Source organism: Synchiropus splendidus, chromosome 6 (assembly GCF_027744825.2).
Source record: "Synchiropus splendidus isolate RoL2022-P1 chromosome 6, RoL_Sspl_1.0, whole genome shotgun sequence".
Lineage (NCBI taxonomy): Eukaryota > Metazoa > Chordata > Actinopteri > Syngnathiformes > Callionymidae > Synchiropus > Synchiropus splendidus.
This window is the reverse complement of record NC_071339.1, coordinates 993,165-1,018,900: the sequence shown is the minus strand read 5'-3', so window position 1 is coordinate 1,018,900 and position 25,736 is coordinate 993,165. Positions and strand designations below refer to the sequence as shown.

The following is a 25,736-nucleotide window of genomic DNA, read 5'->3' as shown; positions in this document are numbered from 1 at the left end:
TGTTCGACCGTGTTCACTCTGGGTGGGCCCAGAACATGAGGCCACCGCCATCCTGATCATGAAGTCAGGTGCGGCGGATGTGAGACACGAAACCGTGGCATAAAACCCTGTGACCACCTGGCATCATGGCTGCAGGGACCGACCTGCTGCCACTGACCGACTGACTGGTCACACGACGCTCAGAACACCCAACTACCGCCACCAAGTTCAAACTGTTAAGATGCATGTTCACAGCTTGGTCAGGCTGTTGGAGAGAACCGGGAGTTTCTCTCAGTGGGACTCCACCACCGGGATCATGGGGCTCATAGCTAACTAAGCTAGCATGTAGCCAGTAGCTGGACTAAACTACCATGTATCCAGTAGCTGGACTAAACTAGCATGTAGCCAGGAGCTGGACTAAGCTAGCATGTAGCCAGTAGCTGGATTAAGGTAGCATGTAGCCACAGTAGCTGGACTAAACTACCATGTAGCCAGTAGCTGGACTAAGCTAGCATGTAGCCACAGTAGCTGGACTAAGCTAGCATGTAGCCAGTAGCTGGATTAAGGTAGCATGTAGCCACAGTAGCTGGACTAAACTACCATGTAGCCAGTAGCTGGACTAAGCTAGCATGTAGCCACAGTAGCTGGACTAAGCTAGTATGTAGCCAGCAGCTGGACTAAGCTAGCATGTAGCCAGTAACTGGATTAAGGTAGCAGGTAGCCACAGTAGCTGGACTAAGCTAGCATGTATCACAGGCGTGTTATTGACCTAAAGGCTCCGCCCACAGTGCCGATCTCCTGGAGGAGCGGAGACGAGAAGCAGCAGCTGAGAGCGGCTGTGGTGTCAGACACATTTGGAGCTTTAATGTTAATGATTCCAGTGTGTTTCATGAGTTTTCCAAACTCGTTCCCCAGTGATCCTCGTGCATTTTGAACCCGGCGCAGACAGCACCACTGCAGCCGTGGCTCAGAGCTGGATGAACAACATCTGTTTTCCTCCTTACACTCAGTGGGTGGAGCTAATATTTTGGAATCGATTCGACTGGGAGTGGGCGGGGCTTCAGAGGCAGATGTCAGGTCGGGTGTGAAGGGCTGCTAAATCATGTGTTTGTTTGGCCTGTTGGGAGTGTGACGACTGCTGAGGTCATGGCTGCGAGAGCCGCTTCGCTCGCGCGTGTGTGTGTGTACAAGGGGCGACTCGGCCAGAAGCGCTCACCTGAAGATCAGGAGTGGTTTTTGTTTTGCATCCAGTGACTCACAGCTGGGTGACAAGGTGAAGAGATCATTCAATCCCACCGTGACTCACAGGTCTCCCCAACTACACTCAGAGAAAAGTGCACATAACCAAACCTACACCAACCTGTCACTATATATGTGAGGAGTTCACAATGGTGTGTCACTCAAAGATTTAAACTGGTCTGTTAGAGAAAATCGCTCAGTTGTCGGTGTCATCTGTCATTACAAATCTCTTTTCTTATCAATTTTGAGTGAATTTTCTAGGGTTTTAAAGGGTGAAGAATTCATTTTTGCCATTTGCCAAACTTATTTTTTTGTATTGTATCGTGGTCTGAAGCGTAGTGATACACACCATTGTGAACACCTCACATATATGGCTCCAAGTTGCTCTAGGTTTGGTTTTCTGAGTGAAGGAGGCGTGTGTGACTCATGTGGCCTCACCTGTGTGTCACCCACTATCAGATCACAGGCTCAGATCATGTTGGGAGTCTTCTGGAATGTTGCTGGTGACAGTGTGTTGGTGGAGAGCAAGACTTCTTCATCCTGAGGGTCAGGAGCAGCTCAGAGACTGACTGAGCGTGTGTCTCCGCTGGAGAGCAGGGCCGGTCCTCACAGGTCCGTCGCATGATCATGATGATGAGAGGAAAACAGTGTGACGTGGGGTCAGAAATGATGTTTGCTCTTCTCTTCCTGCGTTGTTCAACTCCCCACTTGTGTTGTCAGTGGACTGAAGACAGCCGAGCACGCCCCCCCCCCTCCCTCCAGTGAAGGCAGCAGTAAACTAGGGCGGGGTCAAGTGTGTGTGTGTGGTGCTGCTGTCCTGCAGTTCACCTCTGGGAGGAGGAGAGCTGCTCCATCAGGGCTGACCACAAGTCTTTGTGTTGGTTGCCATATGCTCCAGGCCGGCACAGACACACACACACACACACTTTTCACGTCTTTGAAGTGACAAGAACCAATCTGCTGTGACAGTCCGAAGCCATTGTAGCCCAGTGCAGATGGGAGGGTCTCCAGTCCAACAATGGAGGAGGGAGGCAGTGTGGCATGAAGTACTGACGTGAAGGGGCATGGATCTGACTTCAGGTGAAAGTAACCTTTGAGAAAGTTACTTGAGTAGAAGTAGAAGTACTAGAGGTGCACTGTACTTGAGTAGAAGTAGAAGTACAGTAGCATTCACTTCCTCAACACTGCATGGCAGTAGATGCAGATTCCATCCCATTCCATTTGATTTGGTTCGACCCGACTCGACACAAATCCGTTTCATATATATGTATATATACTGTATATTGATTCAGTTCACAAATATGTAATATACAATTCAAACACAATTGAAAGCTTTTATTTATTTTATTTTAAATTTCACACATGTTCCATTCCTCAATGTGAATTATCCAAATTGTAACTAACTAAACTACTGCAGGCGTCGCCACAGTCGACAGTGACAGTGGCTGACAGTGGTCCAGCTGAGGCTCAGACACATGGAACATTGGAGGGAACATTGGCGGAGGGTGATTCAAACACCTGCCTCAAGAATACTAGCCGTAGCTGAGGCACCTTTCACACACAAGCAGGACGGACCCGTCGTGTGAGGAAGCACGGATGGAAGACGGAAAGAGACCAGGAGGCTGACAGGAGATGGTTAATAATTCTCGGTGATTCACTTGGAGTTCAAGCTGAAACACGACCCACTGTTTGTGTTGTTCCTGCTGCGTCCCGCAGGTAATGATTAGACAGCGCTCCGCCATTGTTCCTCTGCCTCTCCTCAGACATTCCCATAACACTTCTGGTTCCTGGGAGGCTGCAGATCTTCTGTGGGGTTTGATGCTCAATGTTTCAGCTTCAGGGCGACTCCGCCCCCATCCAAACCTCCGCCAGGCTCCGCCCTCGTGAGGAGCTCCGGAACCAAACCACCAACATCATAAACAAGATGGACTTATGTTAGCATCAGTTTTCGTTTAGCATCTACATGTGTTTACTAATTTATCAGGCAAACAAAGCATGTTTGGTTCGAATCATTGCAGCCTGGAGCTTTTCTTTGGGGGGGGCCAAAAACTGAGGCTAGTTTTGTACAAGCTCATTTGCAAAGCTCCTTATTTCCCGTCATGTTGCTCCAGGACTGTAAATGATCACAACTTTCACTGCCATTTTTAAAAATAAAAAATATCTACTGTGAAATCAGGCATTTTTGGCTGCAACAATCAATAAAAAAGTCAGAAATCCTGGAGGGACTGGTGAGTCTGAAGCTGACAGTTTGTGTCAGTCGCCACATGTTGAGTAGAAGCATAAACTCACTGGTGAATAGTAGCTGCTGTCACCAGTGACAAGTGAGAAGAGCTCAACCAGGATGACGGATGAGGAGGAAACAAGCCCATTGAAGCAGACAAAGAGAGACATTAGTCAAAGTCCTCCAGCCCAGATGGCCCCATGCACTTGGGTGACCTTCCTCCGACTTTGTGAGGTGGAGATCATAAACTGGGCAGGACACATCTGCCTGCTCCAAGCCTTCAGTCTCTCCAACCGTGATCAATGACCATCCCAATACTTGAGAAAACACTGTCCTTGCGAGGACCGTATGACTTTGCAGGGACGTTTGGCTGGACCCCACAAATTGAGGGTTAAACCTTCAAAATAACTGAGTTCCAGTTTGAGTCCTGGTTCAGGTGTGTTTTGGATGCTTCGGTTCAGGGGGAGAGGCTGGGGAAAGGGAGACACACCTGCCTCAGTCCTAACAAGGACAGAGAAGGTGTGTGTGTGTGTGTGTGTGTGTGTGTGTGTGTGTGTGCAAACATTTCCTCATTCCTCAGATATGGACGGAACACCTCGGAGTTGTTCGAACAAGGTCACGCTCATAGATGCAAACATGGAAGTGCAAGCTTTTAAGCCCTTTGCCGTAAGCCACACACACACACACCACATTCCTGTGAAGTTCAAGGGAATCAATGGAGACGTGTGTGTACAGGTGGAGCCGCAGCTGAGAGCGGATCATTCGTGCTCCAGCCTTCTCCATTATCTCCTGTAACTCATGGACTTGAACAGGCTTCACTGTCTTGTCAGAGATCAGTGCAATAGGAAGATCAAGAGCTGATAAAAACTCAGGGTTTAAAGGGACCACGCACTAGAGTGGTGTGCAGAGTTAGGACAGGAGGCTCTCAAAACGTCCCAATACGTCATCGCATTCAAGGCCGTGGACAGAGCGCCGCTGATGCCTGAGAGGTCCAGATGGAGTCGCTGTGGATCCAGAGACACACTGTGACTGTGTTCCTCGCAGGTGTCAAAGCGGTCCTCACCGGGCCGCAGTGGGTGCAGGCTTTTGTTCCGACCAGTCAAGAGGCGGTGTCTGAAGACTGTCACACGTTGATGGTCAGTCTGGTGCTGCTGGTTTCACCTGAGGCCTGAGCTTTCAGGGCTGGAACAGAAACCTGTGCCCACCGCGGCCGTTTTGCGGGTCAGTTTGACACCCTTGCTCCACAGGAAGCCAGACAGACACGCTGATGGACGAGTCTCCATGGACCTTGGTGCTTGCTGAGAGAAGCAGTTTGGAGACCAGGGTTGATCTTACGGTGGTCCATCAGGTCACGTGAATCCGGATGAACCACATATGAACGCGTGATAATGCAGCGCGAGTTCCTATAAGCGTACGCTGCCGCATGCTGCCACCTGCTGGCTGAGTCGTGGAAGCGCACTCATTACTACAGACGAACAATATTGTGTTTTCTTTACCCCACAGCGACATAAGTGGCGAGTGCGTGAGCGTGTGTGGCCCGACCCCACGAGGTCAACCCTGAATTTGTGGATGAAGACTTCAAAACACCTGGGTGATTCTCACCGGGCTCCAGTCTGGTTCAGAGTCCTGTTCAGGTGAGCCACGTGTTTTGGAGGGTCAGGTTCAGGGAGAGAGGCTGGGGAAAGGGCGATGGCCAGGAGAGGTCCTCACAGGGATAGTGCCTGTGTGTGCTTCCTCATTTATGGTTGATGGTGAGATATTTTTTACGTTTTGTTTTGTTATGTTCAAGGAGGCGCAGTCTTCCTTTGTCAGTTCCAAATAACATAAAAGAGTAGTGACGCAGCTCGTCCACACGGGGGCAGGACTGATGCCGGACTGTCGTGTTCCGGACGAGCAAACGTTCAATCTCCGACTGTCAACAGTGGGTCTTCACCGGTTCGTGTTGACGGTGTTCGGTGTAACATCATGAGCTGTTGCCACTTGTGGCTCTAGTCATGATGTAACTCGCTGGTCCAAGTGTTTAATGTCCTTTGTTTTGTGGTTACGGTGGATTCATACGAGGTTTGTTCCGTCCCGTTCCATACTGCTGTTCATCGTTGAAATTGAAAAAACAAAACAAAACTTGATAACATTGTGATGACTCACTTTGGATTGTAAAGGAGAAAAAACGTGTGTCTTAACTTTGTTTTTCAATCATAAAGTGACAACCGACTTCCGTTTTTCAATCTCTTTTCTTTACGTGAAATTCCAGTTAAAACACCGAGCACCGTGTGATGAATTAATTCTATGCGAACATCTAATGATCATCGCACTCGCTTTGCTGTCAATCATTGTCTCAAATATACTATTTTCCAGTCGCCTAACGAAGAAACCGTCATCCATTTCGGCTGTGTTCGTGACTCTTCGGCAGAGGTCGGGCCTCGGTGGGCAGGGCTCGGCCGTGCAATCGGATGATCCCGGGTGGGCGGAGCCAAGTCGGAGGAGACGCTCCGGCGGCTTGACAGCTCCAAGACAACCGGCGTGGAGCTCGCGCGCCGCCACCGTCGACTCTCCAAAGCCAAGCCAAGTGTGACCCCGCTCTCTCCTCTCGTCTGAAGCGCCCCGAACAGGGTCACGGTCCACGATACTCGTGTGTCAGGTTACTACCAGCAACATCCCGGAAGCCTTCCAGGACTGCCGCAGGATGGAGACGCAGATCCATGTGCCCGTCGGGTCGCCGCCGATCCCCAAGATCCCGGTGTTTGTGGACGAGCGCGACGTGGAGGGAGGCGCCATGAAGCTGATGAAGGAGCTGAGACCGGCGTGGGAGCCGAGTCGTGTCCAGGCTAAGGTGAGGCTAACAGCTAAGCTAGCGCAGGAGGCTTTGCTAGGCTAAGTCAGGATCGGCAGGTACTCAGGAGCCGAAGCCGAACTCGCACCGAAATGCACCTTCCTGCCGCGGGCGTGCTTGGAAAACACCTGTCCCCAGAGCCGAGGTGGAGCAGATGTTTGAGTGGTCCATCACCTTCATCATCACCTCTGGTGCTGACGGAGCGAGCGGCTTGTGTCGATGGTTTCCTGTCGGACACCAAGTATGTGTGCTACTTCCCAGCTGCTGACAGACTGGCACAGGCAGACACACAGACTACTGACACACAGACAGACAGACAGACAGACTGACACAGGCACACACACACACACACAGACAGACTGACACACACAGACAGTCACTGACAGACAGACTGACACACAGACTGACACTGACACACAGACTGACACACAGACTGACACTGACACACAGACTAACACAGACAGACAGACACACATACTGGCACTGACAGACAGACAGACACACAGACAGACACACATACTGGCACTGACAGACAGACTGACACAGACTGACACTGACACACAGACTGACACACAGACTGACACTGACACACAGACTAACACAGACAGACAGACACACATACTGGCACTGACAGACAGACAGACACACAGACAGACACACATACTGGCACTGACAGACAGACTGACACTGACAGACAGACTGACACAGACAGACAGACTGACACAGGCACAGACAGTCACTGACAGACAGACTGACACAGACAGACAGGCAGCACTCATGTGTGCATGCAGTAGGAGGTTTTGTACCTTATAAATACAATATAAATGTACAAAGTATTCCGAACTTGAAGGGTTCCCCATGGTGTTTTGAAATATTCTTTCTTTAATACTCTTTATTCTTTTATAGACAAAAGTGCACTTGCATTCTTATTTCCTCTGAACTTTATCTGCTGTGTTCCGTGTCGTCTCATTGTCTCATCGTCTTTAATTCCTCCTGAGAAAAGCTTTGGACGACGAGGGCTCTGCGATGTGTCTTCTGTCCTCGGCTGTGGCCTCTTCTCTTTGAGCCCCTCACAGTTTGGGGCCATTGCCTCTCTGGCTGGGCATCATATCACAAGAGTCAAGTGATACGGCGGCTTTCCCTTGTGGGCAGCAGCGGGATGCAGAACATGCTAGAGTGTAAACAGAAAAGCTACATTTCCCACGCCGCCACACAGTGATCTGAAAACAGCAAACCTCGCCAAGTGCAACACCACTGCCACCTTCTGAGTTTGCTTGAGAGAATGAAAACATGAATCTGCTGCAAAATAGTAAATCCACTTTGAAGTGTTTTGGTTGAATTGCAGCGTAATCGTCGACGTTTCCTTTTGCAGCTGTTGCAAACGTGGGAGTTGTGGTCATGTGGTGTCTGATGTATGGTCATAACAGGGATGCCATCTTTCCTGTCAACAGGCAGGGAATTCCAGATATGTGTGAGTGAGCGTCTGGATGCAGGAACGCAGTCAGTGCTCAGTGTCATTGTTTTGCCGGAGGGTGGGGACGGGTCCTATGGTTGTCACTGGTGAGATGTATCCACTGTCCACTTCATTTTTGATGGTGTGGCTTTCTGCTTTTGTCGCCTTGGTCTGCACCGGTGTTTACAGAAGAACTAGCATACGATGAGTGAGCAAAGAGGCCTTGGAGTGGAAGGAAAACTTCTCAACCATGAGATGCACCATGAATTGCTGTTGTTTAGTTAAACATGATGGAAATCAGAAGAAACTACCGTATTTTCCACGCTATAGAGCGCACCGGAATATTAGCCGCACCCACGAAATGTAAGAAGGAAAATAGATCTTTTCTGTGCACAAGCCGCAGGTGCACTGGTGCTGGCTGCGCTGCAGAAAATGCACTTCTAGATGATGCTCTAGTTCTAGTTTTGAAAACGGGCTCCAGCTTGGAGACTGACTCATGGAACAATCTGGGCCACGTTCTGAACTGGACTCATGAACCCCTCACGTCTTATTGACATTTCAAGTGTTTTCACCCTCCAGTAGATCGTCTCTGTTGTTTGAAAACAGCGCCATTTGAGCGCTTTAAAGGTCAATAAAAGGCCTGTGGTGTCATGGGTTTGATGTGGCGAGGCCCAACATTGTTGCCAGCGTGACGCTCTCCAGACTGTAAAACTGAGGGAGAGCACTCAGCCGAAGCAGCTGTCTTCAGCCTCTTTGATGCAAGTTCCCACTCTGGACGTCTGCTGAAGTTTCACATTCAGCTGCGTCTGACACAAAACAGCGGCGGATCCACTCGACTCCGTCTTAACACCTCGCCTGAGAAAGGCTGCTCATGTGGGCAACATGCTGAGCGTTGTGAACGTCAGGCTCAGAGCGGCGAGTGTCTGCCAGTGAGCGCTGCTTCCTGCAGATTCCGTCAAGTGCTGGTGTTTTAAATGTTGTATGTTGTTTGTGGTGTTGACGCCTTGTAACGTGCATGTGCTGCGGGATGCAAACTTTACATGATTATTTATTTATCTGATCATTCAGTGTCTGGCAGCGCAGCAGGTAGCAGCCGGGCAACACGTGTTACGGCAGCACAGTCTCCCAGCATCTCACTCTCACACAGCCATCTACCACTACAGTAGCACCTCTAACCCTCGCCTCGGCTGTTTTGAGTGGCATTCAAGTTACGTCCAATCTGACTTACGACTGGTTGGTCGGAACCAATCCCGGTCGTAAGTCGGATGTCATTTGTATATTAGCTGCGTCGTTGTATACGCCGCAGGGTTCAGACCGTGAGAAAAAAGTAGCATCTTATAGTCCAGAAAATGCGGTACTCAAAGCGCTGTGATGTGTTTCGACTATGTTGAAATGGAAGAAGACTGTGGTGAGGAGATGACACCTGTGTGTTGACGTGTGGACCTTCTCACTGCAGGAACCTGTTGCATGATGATTTATGATGCCGTGTGTGTTTAATGCAAAGAATGGTAGGCTGTTATCCAGGAATGTTGGTTGCCAGTAAACTCTCCTCCAACACCAGCAGAAGTGACTCTTGAGTGTGTGTTTCCTTCTGTCTCCAGTTCTTCACCGACGGCACCACCAACAAGCTGGTGGGCTGCTACCTGGAGGACACTCCGGAGGATGTGGTTCTGGTCCGAGTCTACGGAAACAAGACGGAGTTGATCGTTGACCGAGACAATGAGCTGAAAAGCTTTCAGGTTCTCCTGCCACCTGAGGAAGGCCTGTTCCTAACCGTGTTGCGTGATGGCTTGCTCTGCTTCTGTTGGCTCCAGGTCCTACATGCCAATGGCTGCGCTCCCAGAATCTACTGCACCTTTCTGAACGGCATCTGCTACGAGTTCATGCCTGGGGACGCTCTGGGGACTCAAGACGTCAGAGATCCTTTTGTACTCAGGTAGGCGACGGGCTCCCCGCCTGCCACAGGCTTCACCTGCAATGTGATGACGTTTTAATTATCCCACCTGGCAGCTAGGATGAGAACAACAACAACAAACATGGAGGAATCCTCCCTGAACCAAAGCAAACTAAAGCATCTGTTGGCTTTGGTTCAGGGAGGTTTTTCACTCCACAATGTCCAGGGTTTCCACCACTCTGGATGGACTTGAGATTCTTATCACATTGAAATTCAAATTCAAGACATGAAAAGAGCTTTAGCTGAAATCAGCTGATGTAAGGTGCAGAATCAACAATATTCTGCTGTTTAAATGTCTGCGTGGCTCCATCATTGGATTCAGTCATATACTACATTCATTCACACTGAAAAATGTGGCAGATATTCTGATACCATTCAACTGTGATTCACTGAGATGAATTCATCTCAAGTTCTCGAATTAACTAGATGTATTTTTCTAATGGAATCCCAACCCTAGAAAATACACATTAGAGTGGTGGATGCCCGGTGAGGTGACTGACGCCAGTATGTGAGCAGGGCACTTGACTTGCACTTGGAATTCAATATGAGTCTATTCCATTTAATGGTGTAAACCAGAGGTGGGCACTTGAACTTCCTGAAGGGCCACATTACAAGATGTTGTGTGAGGGGCCACTAGAGCAGCAATGACTGAGAAACTTAGCGAGTAGCAAGAACGAAATGAACCATTAAAGACTCACTGGAAGCAAGGATATTAACAAGTGCAAATATGGCATGAAACCTATAAAAATATTCCATTTAATATGTGATTTAATGTGAATGTGAATATAAATAACAATAAAATGATAGCACAAATATCAATGAAATATTAAAAAGAAATTAATTTCAAACAATATTTTCAATTCTCTTTCAATGTATTTCGAGGAACAAAAAATACTCACTAAAATGGCAGACGAAAAGAAACTCAAGTCCTGAACATGCTATAATTGCTGTTGAAATCGTAATGGAAGAAAGAAAGAAGACAAAAAATAGTCCGAAAAGTTACGACGTATCAGCTCTATAGTTTTAGTCTGACCTCGTGAGGGGCCGCACTCTGCCCAGGTCTGTTGTAAAGTGTCAGAAACGCGAGTCTTGTATTGAGAGAAAACACCTGCCACGTTTTCTTTCAGTCATAATGTAGTGCAGGCGCCTTTCAGAACTCATGCTGGAGCCACGTATCATTGATGTTCAAGCTGCGGTCTGCGTCTGTGGTCGGTCAGCAGCAGAACAGACGCGGCCATGGCAAATGAAAGTCATTATTCAGACGTGGACAGATTTGTCTTGTCAAGGTGCATCAGTGTAAATGGGCTTTTCTTATTGGCCGAATGAGTCACGAGATGTTGTGTGTCCCTCCAGACTGATAGCCAGGGAAATGGCTCGCATCCACGCCATCCACGCGCACAACGGCTGCATTCCCAAGCCCCACCTGTGGATCAAGATGCAGAAGTATTTCTCCTTGGTGGCCGACGAGTTCACAGAAGAAGCCTCCAACATCAGGTGAGACGCCACAGCCGAGCACATCTGCCACCAGGAAGGATTCATTTGTGGCTCAGCTGTCAGTGTTTGACCGCCAGAGCTGTAAATGTCTCCAGCACCGTGGTTTCCAAAGCCACGGCAGGAAGGATGGGCGCGCTAATGTGTGTGTCACAGACACGACGCGCGTCCACCCTGCTGCTCCTGAAGCTCTCAAACGTCTCTCTGCTTTTTCGAATGGCAGTTGGTTTGGAGGTGAAGACAGTATTAAACGCGTTTGAAGTGAAGAGCAATTGGTAGTGATGGTAGATGAGGCATCATGACACATCATGTTGATGCTGCCTCACTGAACACTGACACCTGCTGGACAGTAAACTGACTCGACAGACTGAGCTGACACTGACCTGAGGACCTGCTGTCGACAATAACATCACTGAAGTCTCTGCATTCATATGGTGTTGTTCCATATCTTTAGACCATGTCAACACGTACCATCATGTCAACATCTGAGGAAGCTTGTGGAGTTTTGAATTTTGAATTATTTTAATTAAAAAAAAAGACTTTTCCCCGTGTTTTAAAATGTTCTGAATGAAGTCTGTTGGGTATCTTGCAAGAACTAGTGTGACTAGTGAACGAAGAGTGACCTGAAATGAATTGGAACAAGACGAGTCCAAAATCTGAGACAAACTCGGTAAAACACAAAGATTGAAATCCTAAAATGTAAAAGCAACTAGCACATCATATCTTTCCTAAATCGCCGTGTTCCGATGCTGGAGGTGACCGTGTGGAGAGAAGCCTGGCTCCTGGCTGACACTGTTGCGAGGTCGTCCTCAGGTTTACATAACTGCAGTGGATTAGGGAGCCTCAGGTATGTGGTGGGCTCGCGCTTGTTTGCTGAAGCCTGGATCAGGTTGCCCTTTTTCCTCGGTGACACAGGCAGCTAGAGTGTCCTGCTGCTGGACCAGACTCGTGTTGCACACGTGGGCCTGTCGCAGCTGGACATTCACTTGGAGACACGTATGCACCCAGGTTTGCACAGGTGTTTGGCATGAAGGAGGATTCATGTTCCCCTGAGGTACAGAATCTCTCAGGGACGGGCCAGAACTGATGGTCCACCATATCCCACCAAACTCAATCTCCACGGTGACAACTCTGCATCACCGCGGCCTGTGACAGTTGTGGAGAGTGTGGTGGACTGTGGTTGAAGCCCTAAATAAAGCTGGCAGAGCAGCCTGTCAGACACCAGCGGCTTCTACCAGAGACCTGAAACATTGAGTTGCTCATCTCTGCACTGCGGACTTCACTCTTCTATTGAGACGTCAACAAACCATGGTGTTGGAGACAAACTCCACTCCTCAGTTCCATCATCCAACAGAGAGACTGTAGTGTCCGACACATGGAGGAGAGGAACGTGGGTTCATCCTGATCACTGTTTTGGTCCATGTCACCCATCCCTAGCCTCACGAGTGTCTCACCTCCTTCAGACCCATCAGAACCTTCGACTGAAGTTCAGCCTGTGCTTCTCAGTGGCAAATGATTGACTTGATTCAGAGGGAAACTGTTTCCAAGTGTTAATGTTTTGCTGTTGTGAGGAGAACATGGACCACTGAGCGGTGTTTGAAGGTCATGATGGACATGTCATTTGAGACTTTCCCTGAAATATGACCAATGACTCTCAGAGAACATCAGGCTTTACTATCATGGACCCCAGAGGTATGGAGAGGCCAGACGTGTTGGAAGGGTGCCACCTGGCTGTTTTGTTTTGGAACCATCATGGCCGATCAGGATTAGCAGACACCAAAGGTGTGATGGATCGTCTGTTCTTCTGGCTTGTGGAACATCTCTCCCTTCCTCTGTCTGACATGGTGTTGAGTCCTAGCGAGCTACTGTGGTCTGAGACTGTGGTCAGAACCGTGGGCCTGGAGAGGCAGAGACCAACAGCTCGTCTTTGCTTTGATCCCTTCAGGATCCAGCAGCGAGTCCCCAGCAAGGCCGTCCTGGAGCAGGAGATGGCCTGGATGAAGGAGCACCTCTCCACCCTGGGCTCCCCGGTGGTCCTCTGCCACAATGACCTGCTCTGCAAGAACATCATCCACAACAGCAAAGAGGGTAAAACCTGCTTCCTGTCCTTCATGAACTTGAACCCTGACAGGTGATTCAGGAGCAGTTGCTTGTGGTGTCACCTCAGTCATGGGTTTATATAGCCAGTCCATGTTGACCCTCCCCCCTGTCTCAGGTCACGTCCGCTTCATCGACTACGAATACTCCAGTTACAACTACCAGGCCTTCGACATCGGCAACCACTTCAACGAGTTTGCAGGTTTGTGGCGTCACAGGTGGGTCTTCGCGGAGAGTCAGTGCCGGTAGAGTCACGCGCAGGTCTGTGCTGGTAGGAATGGCGGAGCTGGACTACGGGCTGTACCCCAGCCGGGAGCTGCAGATGGAGTGGCTCACCGTGTACCTCAAGGCCTTCAAGCTCTTCACCAAGAACACGGAGGAAGTCAGTGCGCGAGAGCTGGAGACGCTTTACATCCAGGTCAACAAGTTTGCGCTGGTGAGGCCTCGGACATCACAACACTTGCTTCGAGTGTGGTCTCACTCGGATGAACGTGTCTTTGTCTAGGCTTCTCACTTCTTCTGGGGCTTCTGGTCTTTGATCCAGGCCAAATACTCCAAGATCGACTTTGACTTCCTGGGGTAAGTGATCCAGACTGGGCTCTTGTTAGAATGATTCAGTCTGTAGTCGTGATGGTAGATGAGGCTTCATGGCACAGTAGTGAAGGGTAGATGAGGCTTCATGACTCAGCAGTGAAGGGTAGATGAGACTTCATGACACAGTATTGAGGGGTAGATGAGGCTTCATGACTCAGCTGTGAAGGGTAGATGAGGCTTCATGACACAGTGTTGAAGGGTAGATGAGGCTTCATGACACAGTGTTGAAGGGTAGATGAGGCTTCATGACACAGTATTGAGGGGTAGATGAGGCTTCATGACACTCTGTTGAAGGGTAGATGAGACTTCATGACAGTATGGACTGTGTCATGAGTCATCAGCACGCAGCACTGTTGAGTCGTAAGTGACTGGCTATTTAAAAACCTTGCTAATGTTGATCCAAGTTTGCCACTCAGTGTCGCCACCTGCAGGAGCGCTCTCCAACGTCCCGCCTCTCTTCTCCACAGGTACGCGGTCCTGCGCTTCGAGCAGTACTTCAAGACCAAACCCGCCGTGATGGCGCTGCAGATCCCTGAGTGAAGGAGGAGCGAGTGGAAGCTCGTGATTCTCTGCCAGGACTCGATCATTCCTCCAAATGTAGCTATGTGTCATGGATCTTTGCTCTGGGCTTGAAGGCAGAGGCCTCTCTCTCTGTCTCTCTCTCTCCGCGGTCAGTGAGTGAGTGAGCGAATGAGTGAATGAGTGAGTGAGTGAGTGAATGAATGAATGAATGAATGAGTGAATGAGTGAGTGAGTGAGTGAATGAGTGAGCGCATGTCTGTGGCCCAACACATGTCATGCTGCCTCTTCTGGCAGCTGAAGCATCACAGAGGCTCTGATTGATTGATCTGGTCTGATCCGGTGGTGAGTGTGGGGGTGGGGGTGCTGCATGAATGATGAGGGCGTGATGACATCATCATCCAGCTTCTGCGTGCCGTGCTCTTGGAGCCGCTGATGATGTCGTCACTCTCCTCTGTTCCCGCGTCGTGTGGGGTCTGAAGCTGCTCCACACGTGAGAAGGTGCGATGGAAGATTGTGTTCTAGCAATCCAGCATCAGCCGCGTCAGGAGGGACGGGACCGTCCGCGCGCTCAACTGGCCCCGCACCTCCACACTTGACTTTTATGGTGGCAGCGATTCACCTCAGTAGGTTCTGCGCAGGGAAAACTTTCCAGTCCTCCTCTGCTCCGCGGGCCACGGCAGCTGGGACCTTCCTCGCCTCTTTTGGTGCTAAACTCAGCGGCGCCGAGGCCGCAGCGTGGACATATCTGGAGCGATGATCTGCTCTGTGGGGTCAGAGGTGGGTGGGTGGGAGCTCCTGCTTCTGCTGCCTCCAAGTCCACATCACACCCAGCAGCTGTGGCCTGACTGACACTCACTCCATGAATGTGGCTGACACAAGGTTCCCGCTGTGATCTGGAGCCCTGCGCCCACGAACTGCCGGGACGGTTGGAGGCTCTCCTCCCAGCTGGTCTTCAGCTCCTCTGAGCAGACTGTGATGTCTAGCTTATGCAAAAGTCCATCACGGTTGGTTGGCCTTTCATTCTTTTAGCTTCTTCAGAGGGCGTCTGCTGCGCCCCCCACAGGTCCCTCCGTTCGCCACAGTCACCTTCAGCCTTACTCCAGTTCGGCTCCCGCCAGTTCTTGCTTTGCGGATGTGTGTGTCTGTGTGAGAACTCTGTACAAATAACTTATTTCCCTCTCTAACCGGTGTGAAGGCTGCAGTGCCGACTGCAGTGGAAGGAGCTTGAACGTGTCCACTGCTTCGTCCCGTCAGGCCCGGGACCAGTGGCCGCATTTGTTTGTCAATAAAGTTTCCGTCAACCTCTCGAAGCCACCTCACGTCACTTCCTCTTGGCTCATTCTGCTGCCGTTTTTTACCAGACTGCCATCCTGGGAGCGGCTCCTGGGACGACAGGCCTTCTTTGTCGTCCAGTCACTTTGACCTGGAAGCTCATGAAATTAACAACCATTCTGTTCTGATCACGATCCTGTTCACTGACATGTATTTAATTTAATAAATGTTGGGCACCTCTGTATCCCTCCAGTGGAGAGACGGGAGCAGCACTCACCAGTGACGGCCACCAGGTGGCGCTGTCTGCTGTGATAACGTCTGGGCTTGACTCGCTCAATGAAACCTCACGTCATTTCTGAACCAAGGGCGCCATCTAGTGGCCGTTGCGTCCACCCTGCAGTGCTGTTTCATAAAACCTCACATCACGAGCCTTTATTTGGATGAAACCTGTTTGGCACTAATAAAGTCCCTGTGATCGTGACGCTGTTTCTGACATATTGCTGGGAACTGCTGTTCTGCTGGACCGTGTTAGAGCCCGTCCTGCGGGAGGTTCTGAGACGCGCTCCAACAAAAAACAAATCACACAACACTCATCTTAGCGCAACGTATGTATTTCCTTCCAAGAAAAACCCCACAAAACTCTGCAAACATACAGAACTGTACATTGTTAAGTTACAGCCGTTTTTATAAACAAAATAAATCTCTTCTATATGTACAGTATCAGCGGGGCAGGAGGAACCAAACAGACCTCTGAGCTGAGAGCCAAGGTCGGAGCTGTGAAATGTGTGTCCCCAGTCAGCGCTGCAGCGTTTCACCTCCTCTCACTGACACTGTTGCTGCGGGACATTGATCATCCCTTCATTGTGAGGGTGTTTTTACAATGTTTCACCTTGTCCTTCTACTTGTATATTTCTTTGAAATAACTTGGTCTTGGCTCCGAGGAATGCCATTTTTATCAGGTCATTTATTCAGCAGTTTCAGGAGGAAACTGGAGACTGAAGGGGACCAAACCCGAGCTCCTGACTTAAGCACATAGGCATCAAGCAATTTTGAGTCCCATTTCTGGGGTTTTAATGAACCGAATTGATGTCGGAGTGAAACACTGTAGCGCCAAGTGTTCTGGAGGCAACAGCCTCCCATGCAGGACCGACGTGCACCAGCAGAGTCAGTGCTGGCCTCTGACCTCAGTGGACGCGAGGCCGGCGTGTCGACGTCTGTACATCCGGCTCAGCAGAGTCCGTCAGTCCGTCAGCAGCACCAGCTCCCCCTCGCTCCGCTCCGCCCCGTCGCTCTCCTCGCCCTCGCTGTACGCGCACCCTGCCTGGAGTCTCTCCGAGGACCCGCCCGGGGCGCCGCGCGGCGCTGCTGAGGCTGGCGGCATGTAATGCTCCAGGATGACCGGGTGGTAGGGGAGGGTCGCCACGGAGCCGGCGCCTCCCGGGTACTGGCTCTCGCCGCTGTGGGGGAAGTGGACCTGCGGCGGCGCGTCGCCTTGACTGCAAAGAGCCACAGAAGCTGTCAGAAGCGCCAGGCTCGGAGCGGCCGGGCCCCCCGCCACTCACCTGTGCGGGAAGGACACTCTCTGTTCCTGCCTGCGGTTCTTCATCATGGCCTTGTACTCGCCCACCCTCAGCCTCCGACCCTCCACGATGCAGGTCCGCTTGGGCCGGGGCTTGTACTTGTAGTCCGGGTAGCGCTCCAGGTGCTGGCGGCTGAGCCGCGCCTGCTCCTCGTAGTACGGCTGCTTCTCCTGGTTGGACATGGACTTCCACCGGGAGCCTTGAGGAGAAGGTCGCGGTTAGCTGGGAAACGATCCTGCCAGCCGAGGGCGCCATGACGCCATGTCGCTAGTGACATCACGGTTCAGGAGAGTAAGGCCAATATTCCCGCCGTGTTCGACTGACTTTTCTGGGTCACTCACTCTGAGCATCTGTGTCAGTGAGCTATTATCCATGTAATGTTAGCAAAGACGTGTCTGAAAACACTGTTCGGTGACCAGCGTGTGTGCGCAAATGTTTTTTTATTTTATTTTTTAAATAGGCTTTGCTGAGCTCAAAGGTCATGTGACATGTCCTGCAGCAGCTCAGACGGTGATGAATCTGATGAGGAAAGTAAATTTAAGAAGTAATGATAAAATAAAGAGAAAAATAATAACGGAGCAGAAACATGTTTGAAAGATGCTTTTGGTGGACGTGTGTGGCTTGAACGCTGAGAGGGGAAAAAGAAGGAACGGTGGATGGAAGTTTGCAACACGATTATTTATTTTCATGGTCTATTTTTTAATGATAATTGTAAAGTAATAAAGTGGATCAGTTTCCTTTAAGCTCAGTGTGAGAGAGGGGGAAAGACTTATGATCTTCTGTGCTGTAGTGTTCTACACAGCCACAGTAATTTGAGTTTTGTCAAAAAAAAAAGTTGTTTTTTTTTTGGTAATACCGTTCCTAAGGTCCAGCAGAGGCCACGTCCTGTGACCGCGAGGTTGCCGGTTCCAGTCCAGCTCAGGCATGTTCTCCCTTCAGGAGATGAATGATCACTATATATTGGTTGAGGAGCCATGTAATGTGGTTTGAGTCAGTGAAACAGTGAATGACTCTTCAGGTCCCTCTGAAGCTCCAAACTGGGTTCAAAACATCGGTGAGCCCAGGCCCGAGCCGGACGCCTGAGGAGACCTTCACCTGCTGACAGTGTCACTGGCGCCTGACAGGACTTCTCAAGAGGACCTTGTTTCTGCGGCTGGTGCGATGTTTTCCTCCACACGTTGCTTGTCAGCGGTTACACTGCGCTTGCTTCCCTCTCTGCCATCTCCTCCCAGTGGCTGACTTCCGTTCGGAGCTTGTAACAAGTTGTTATTTCCATCAGAGCGCTTCGCTCCGGGAGCCTGGGCTCCCACTGACGCTGAAGTCTCAGAAGCTCAAAGGAAAAGCACCGTCGGCAACAATGCGGCCCGACTTGTATCGGCCCGAGCGAGCGAGCGAGTGTGTGCGTGCGTGTGTGTCCCCACAGCAGTGAACCAGTGAGGCCAGATTCTTCAACATATAGAGGAGGGCCAGTGAAACACCATCCCAGGGTTATGAGACACGTGAGCCAGGAATAAACTGTGTGGGTCCAGAGAAGCAGGTGTTTGTGTCGGAGCCAGCGGCTGGATTTAAACGCACTATAGAGTCAAGGTGAGGGGGGGTGAGGAGTGGAGGAGAAGGAGGAGGGGAGTGGGGCGCTCACCCAGGATCTTGCTGATGGAAGAGTTGTGCATGTCCGGGAAGGCCTGCAGGATCCGGCGCCGCTCGTCCTTGGCCCAGACCATGAAGGCGTTCATGGGACGCTTGATGTGTCCGGAGGAAGGAGGCTGGCGCGACTCCGAGTAGCTGCCTGGAGCCGAGGCGGACAGGAGGCCTGCGGGAGGAAAGAAAAGAGTCTCAGACACCTGACGGTCGAGACCTCAGAGCCGACCCAGTCACAGGCGGACGGGTCACGTCGGTATCAAAACATCAGTGAGGATGCAGTCATGCACAAAATAAACGAAAACATATGGTAAAAATAATAAATACATAACAAATACATTAAAATATATATATATATAATAAATAAATAAAAGATACATTAAAATAATAAATAAATAAAAGATACATTAAAATAATAAATAAATAATAAATACATTAAAATATAAAATAATAATATATAAAAATAAATTTAAAAATGCTAAAAAGAATACATATATAAAAAAATGTTAAAAATAAAAATTATATTAAAAATAATTTAAAAAATCAAAAATAAATAAAAAAATAAACCAATAAAAAAAGTTAAAAAATAATAAATACATAAAAAAGGTAGATGGAAAAACTAAGTAAAAACATATATTTAAAATAATAAATAAATAAAAACATATATTTAAAAAAACAACAACATTAAAATAATAAAAAATAAATAAATAATACATAAAAAATAAAACTAAGAACATATGCTAAAAATAATAAATATATATATAAAAATATATGACATTATAAAATAATAATCTAGAAAAATAAATTTAAAAATGCTAAAAAGAAAAAATATATAAAAAAATAAAAAACAATAAAATCATATTAACAATAATAAATACATACAAATATATTTAAAAAATGAATAAATAAAAACATATATTAAAAATAATAGATAAATAGAAAATATATGAAAAAAATAAACCAATACAAACATATGATAAAAATAATAAATACATAAAAAATAAAAACATTTATTAAAAATAATAAATAAATAAATACTATATTTTTTTTTAAATTAACACATAAAAACATATTTAAAAATAAATAAAAACATATATTAAACATAATAAATAAAATATAAAAAAATATATATAATAAAAAATATAAAAACATGCTAAAAATAATAAATATATAAGATACATATTTATTTAAAAATGATAAAAAACAGTAGTTAAATATAATAAATACATAATAAATATATTTAAAAAATAATCCAATTAAAACATATGTTAAAAATAATAAAAATACGTAAAAAACATATTCAAAAAAATAAAAATAAAAACATGTTAAAATAATAAATACATAAACAATATATTAAAATTAATAAATACAAACATATGTTAAAAATAATATATACATAAAAATATATATATATATAAAAGAAATACATATTAAAAATCATAAACAAATATAGAAAATTAAAAAATATAAACAAATAATAGTAAATCTATAAAAGTTGTCATGGCACGCCGGCACCTACCCTCGGAGTCACTGCTGAGATGGTCCTCCGTAGACATCAGCGCGAGCTTGTCCTCGTGGCCCTCTGGTTGAAGACTCTTCTCTGAGCGAGGCAGATCTTTGTGTTCCTGCAGACACACACACACACACACACACACTCTTACAGAATTGTGAGGACCGTTGAAAACACATCTATTTTAGACCTCGACACAATGGCGACACCTCAGCTGCTGTGTCGATTCACGGCCGACGTACAGGACGGCGCTGAGGTGGCGAGCGGCAGGAATGGTGTTTATTGGAGCCTGAAGGTGAAGGCCACGGCCACAGGAGACAGAGGAGCGGCCGAGTGCACAGATGCAGCGGCTCGGCCACGATGGCCGCTGCGCCGACACGCTCGCTGCATAGCCTCAGTGGAGGAAGGTCGTCCGCTCGCACACTTCCAGGCCACTGCGGCTCCTGAAGCTCAGACACGCTCCTGTGGTGGTGAACCGTTCCACCACAGTCTCTCTTCCTGACGCCGACAGTCGTGAGGAAGCGTCATGAAACAGGTACTGCCCACTAGATGAGCTCACGAGGGCCACGGAAATACAGACAAGGGGCTGTACGTGGCCCCTGAGCCGCACTTTGGCCAGGTCAGTTCAGCAGACTGCGTCACATGGAAGTGCCGTACCGTCTTCTCTCTCTCCACCAGGCGCTCTCGTCCTCCAGCGCCGTGACTCCGCAGGAGCTGCTGCGCGCTGTGGATGGCCTGACTCACCACGTCGCCGTCGCCCAGGAAACCTGCACACACAGCCATGCAACAGGTGGAAGAGGTGGACACACTTCTCAGTGGAGTCAAGTGAGGCCATGACGGAAGGTGCAGGAGAATGTGAACAGGTTCTTTCAGTTGCTGAGAATTGACTGACAACACGGCTGACACGGTGCCAGCTGCAGTCCTGGACCTGCACCGCTGCTGACACTGGTAACAGACACTGGTAACAGACACTGATAAACGCCTGCTGACTTGGATGGACTCGGACTGCGGTACACACTGGGTCAGGAAAATAAAAAATAAACCAATAAAAACATATGATGAAAATCACAAATACCTAAAAAGATATTCACCAAAAAACATATATAAAAAAAAAAAACAAACATAAAAATTATATTTAAAAAATAAAAATAAAAACATACCTTAAAAATAATAAATACATAAAGATTATATTTAAAAAATAAATAAAAACATATATTAAAAAATAAATACCTAAAAAATATATTTTAAAAAATACACCAATAAAAACAAATGATAAAAATAATAAATACATTAAAAATATATTCACAACAAAATAAATACATATATTAAAAACAATAAATACATAACAAATATATTTTTTTAAATAAAGCAAAAAAACATATGTCAAATGTAATAATACATAAAAGTTATATTTAAAAAAATAAATAAAAACATATTAAAATAATAAATACATACAAAATATAGCTACAAAAATAAACCAATAAAAACACATGTTAAGAATAATAATTAGATAAATAAATATATTGAAAAATAAATAAATAAAAACATGTTAAAAATAAAGAATTCCTAAAAAATATATTTTAAAAAATAAACCAATAAAACATATGTTAAAAATAATAAATAAATACAATTATATTAAAAAAAATAAAAACACTTGTTCAAAATAATAAATACATAAAAATGTATTTTAAAAAAATGTTACAAATGTTAAATAAATACATAAGAAATAGGTAACCAAAGAATATGCAACCAAATCCTGCGGTCGATGTACTTGGAGTGCAGTACACACTGGGGGAGGAGGAAGTACACTGACAGGGCTGCATGACTAGATCCAGCCTGTAGCTTTGTTGTCAGTCTCCCCATTTTCACCTCACTTAAACTGACAAGTCACAATCCACTAGGCCTAAACCTGTTTAGCAGTTCAACCCAGAATCACAACAAAGAGTTGGAAGTGTTTTTTTTTCTCCAACTTCCTGCATTGTTGCCATATTTTGGCTGAGTTAGTGCTGAGCCGAAAGAGTTTCAGATTTTGATTGTGTTCAGTATCGTTCCAACGACAGGATTTTGATCAGCGTGATCCCCTCCAGCTCAGTGAAGCAGTTTCCTCTCTGTTTTAACACATTTGATCACGTGATCATTGTCACCCGTGTGAAGGCACGCGATGCACCACCATTGTTTACATCAGACCTGGGTGAAGTGTTCCCCCGGGGCCAAACGCTCATGATCGGCCGATCGGTCACCGATCATGATCGGCCGATATCAGCGTGATCGTGACTGCCGATCACTACCTGTCACTGAGGATCACAACACCTGATCAGGTGTGACAGCCACGCTCTGATGAAGCCCCGCTGGTGGTGATGCGTCCGCTCCTCCCTCCTGGCTGCTCACTCAGCAGCAGCACGTCTGCTGTGGAGCTTCTTTCAGTCTGTCATGTCAAGTTAGCAGCCTGCAGCACATGCAGGGGACAGTGCTGCGCAGGGAAGCGCCTTCAAATGAAACACGCCATGTAAAGCTCCAGCACTTGACGGAGCACAGAGAGTTTTCTGGGCTCATGAAAGTGAGAGCACTGGTTCCTCAGCAGCTGTTAGCACAGCTGACACTTAGCAGCTCCCCGCCCCTGACCCCGGTCCCCAGGCGCGCGGCACTCACTGAGGGCAGATCTGGCAGGGCTGTGGCACCCCCTGTGGACGTCCCGCTGCGGCCCCAGCGACTCCTCAGCGACCGTCCTCTGTGGGCTCGGGGCCCGGCTCGGGGCCTTGTGCTTGGCTGTCAGGTTCAGGGGCTGCCCGGCTTCCTGGCGAACAAGACGGGGCATCAGATGAGGGCGTGGCCGGCGCGGCATGTCGGTGCACATCTGTCACACCTGTGTGTTGACACAAGTGCTGCCGCTCCAACACAAAAGCAGGCAGACACAACCTTTACACAGAGGGTGCGGCGCATTCAAGCTCCTCATTGTCCCAGCACTCACTCACACACCCGACTCATTGGAGCAAACCCCCACAATAAGCAGCCACTCACAGCTCTGTAAATCATATTTGTGATGAAGGTCGGTACCTGTCGGAAGGAGCCGCTGCTCCTCTTGAGCCCCGAGGGCATCAGCTGCATGGGGAAGTCCACGGCTGCGGAGGGACAAGACTGTGAGGCTTCAGGGGAGCAGGTCAGCCAGTCAAAACCAGACGCTGAGCAGATCCAAGCACACACACAACTGCAGCTCCTGCTGGTGCAGAGCTTCAGCCACCTCACACACGTTTGTCCTCGTGGCTTCTCAAACACACGTTTGCTTGCCCTCTGGTGTAGACATGCTTTGTTTATCAAGCTTGTTGCAAATAGTTTGGCACAATGACAACATCACTGGAAAGGCGACGACCGCGGCGGCTTTGATTCTCCCTTTCTTTACGCTTATACACACCAATAAACACGAAGACGACAACAGTAACTTTTGTGAGGTGAAGTGAAGTAAAAGGTCAGAGACGCACAGCCTTTCCTCATTCTCAGCATCTGCATGAAGCCTGTGCAACGTCTGCTGTGTTGTCATGCGTCTTACATCAGAACAGCTGAATGTCAGTGAGGACCCCACCAACTAGGAAAGGTGCAATCGTGAACAATAAATAGATAAAAACGAATAAAAATAAAAAATAAAAATAAACAATAAGTCCAGTAGCTGGACTCAGCTAGCATGTAGCCAGTAGCTGGATGCAGCTAGTATGTAGCCAGTAGCTGTGCTAAACTAGCATGTAGCAAGATCAATAAGATGATTAAAGACAATAATACAATAATTATTTGGCGCACAATAATAATCTGGCAAACGTGAGCTTCTGTCTTTAACACATGTGCAACAACATCTCTGGTGGAAAGTGAAAAAGTTTTGACTCATGACATCGATGCCGAATGTCTCCACCAGACTCTGGACCTTCACCGCATCAGGCCACTGCACGTCCTGTTGCCGTCTGCCACAACACCGAGGCAAACTCCGCAGAAGCGCACAGTCACAGCCGCTCGGTTACAAACTGGCTTCACGGTTCCCAAGGACAAAGCAGCAGCAGCAGAGCAAAAGAAACATCTGATACTCAGATTCGTCTCCATAAAACAGAGCCACCAGACCGAGTCCGTCACACCTCACAGGCAACGTTGTGTCGGAGAAATGCAGTTTGACCACAGCAGCGCCAGGTTTGCGTCTCATGCCTCGCCGCGCTTAAGTGTCACGCTCTGTAGGACGGACGTGGTCACGACAGTCACCCCGGCTCTAAGAATTAGGCAGGAGAACTCACTGCAGCTGGTTGAACAGTTGGTCTCCAAACAAAACCTTGTCTCAAGTGACATCTTTATATTGACTCAGAAACTAGAAAAGCACTCAGAGAGGGCAGACCTCCACCAAGCAGCTTCTCCCTAGGTCCAGACGGTGATCCAGGTCCCTCCCAAAACTGAATCCTTGTCACATACTTCCTGAACAGTCCGTCCAACTCTTCAACTTGTTTTGAACACTGACAAATCGGGGCCCTGGAAAACAGAACTCCCTGGTGGAGTAATAAATCCAGAGCAATACATTGAGTTTACTGCATGTGGTGTCAGGCCATCGCCTGGTGTTTTGGACTCACAGAGTGAGGTATATCGAGTCACGGAAATGACTCCGAAGGTTCTGAACATGATTCGATAAAACGTTCAGGGAATGTTCACCACGAGACCCAGGACAGAAGATAAGAATTTGTTGGATTCAGGAGGCTGTCGAAGGACTCGCCGTTCACTTGTGTGGCCAACACAACAGCAGCTAAGCTAAGCTCTAAACTAGCATGAAAACTGGGAAACTTGACGTCAGAAACAGTGGGCTGTGGTGAAATATGATGCTCAGTGTTTCAAGCAACAGTTTAGCCACAGCAAAGCTATCATTGCCTGCGGCTAGCAGCGGCTAGTAGCAGCGGCTAGCTCTGCGCGACTAAAGTCTGTGGGAAGAAGCTACTTTTTGCCGTGAGCCAACGCTGTTCCGGAGCCTGGATGACACCCAGACAAGCAGGTGTATCGGCGCACACTAGTGCCACGCGCCAAGTCAGCGCTCGGACTTTCTTGCGCGACAACCCCCCCCCCCCCCCCCCCCCCCCCCGGCATCCTTCCAAATGGATAAACTCTTCATCATACTTTCTTCCTGAAAAGGATCCGTGAGAGCGGCAGTTTTCAGTTGAGTAACTTTAACTTGGGCAAACAAATAAACAAGCTGCATTCAGCCCCGCCAGCGCTTTGACTCCTTTGAGTGCAAAAACACATTTCTCACATTCATCAGTTAAAGCGTGATAAAAGCCTCACATGTTTGAGAAACACTCAGAGAAAGCCATGAATGGTGATGAGAGCTGCCCCCTCCATTTCG

General features: G+C 47.9%; 2 protein-coding genes across 3 annotated transcripts in view; one reads left to right on the top strand and one right to left on the bottom strand.

Moving 5' to 3' along the window:
* The first annotated feature begins 5,352 nt into the window (after positions 1-5,352).
* etnk2 (ethanolamine kinase 2) lies at positions 5,353-16,981 on the top strand. The gene is made up of 10 exons (XM_053867074.1): positions 5,353-5,500; positions 5,795-6,269; positions 9,324-9,461; positions 9,537-9,658; positions 11,030-11,170; positions 13,113-13,255; positions 13,383-13,466; positions 13,540-13,700; positions 13,770-13,843; positions 14,326-16,981. Exons 2-10 carry the CDS (start codon positions 6,123-6,125, stop codon positions 14,396-14,398), a joined length of 1,083 nt encoding a protein of 360 aa, XP_053723049.1. The 5' UTR covers positions 5,353-5,500; positions 5,795-6,122; the 3' UTR covers positions 14,399-16,981.
* The window catches only part of LOC128760077 (transcription factor SOX-13-like), a 29,771-nt gene continuing 20,029 nt past the window's right edge, over positions 15,995-25,736 (bottom strand). For both annotated transcript variants that reach the window (XM_053867054.1, XM_053867055.1), the window contains exons 8-14: positions 23,435-23,499; positions 23,030-23,174; positions 21,038-21,147; positions 20,390-20,495; positions 18,872-19,042; positions 17,215-17,431; positions 15,995-17,148 (exon numbers count right to left, since the gene is read on the bottom strand). In XM_053867054.1, coding sequence (XP_053723029.1) covers positions 16,893-17,148; positions 17,215-17,431; positions 18,872-19,042; positions 20,390-20,495; positions 21,038-21,147; positions 23,030-23,174; positions 23,435-23,499 — 1,070 coding nt within the window. In that variant the 3' untranslated portion in view covers positions 15,995-16,892. The remainder of the gene's footprint in view (positions 17,149-17,214; positions 17,432-18,871; positions 19,043-20,389; positions 20,496-21,037; positions 21,148-23,029; positions 23,175-23,434; positions 23,500-25,736) is intronic.

Bases quoted from the DNA above. Each gene is read 5' to 3' on its own strand.
- etnk2 (XM_053867074.1), top strand. From the start codon at position 6,123: ATGGAGACGCAGATCCATGTGCCCGTCGGGTCGCCGCCGATCCCCAAG. The intron at 13,256-13,382 runs GTAAAACCTGCT...CCCCTGTCTCAG, and splicing joins CATCCACAACAGCAAAGAGG to GTCACGTCCGCTTCATCGAC. The intron at 13,701-13,769 runs GTGAGGCCTCGG...GTCTTTGTCTAG, and splicing joins AGGTCAACAAGTTTGCGCTG to GCTTCTCACTTCTTCTGGGG.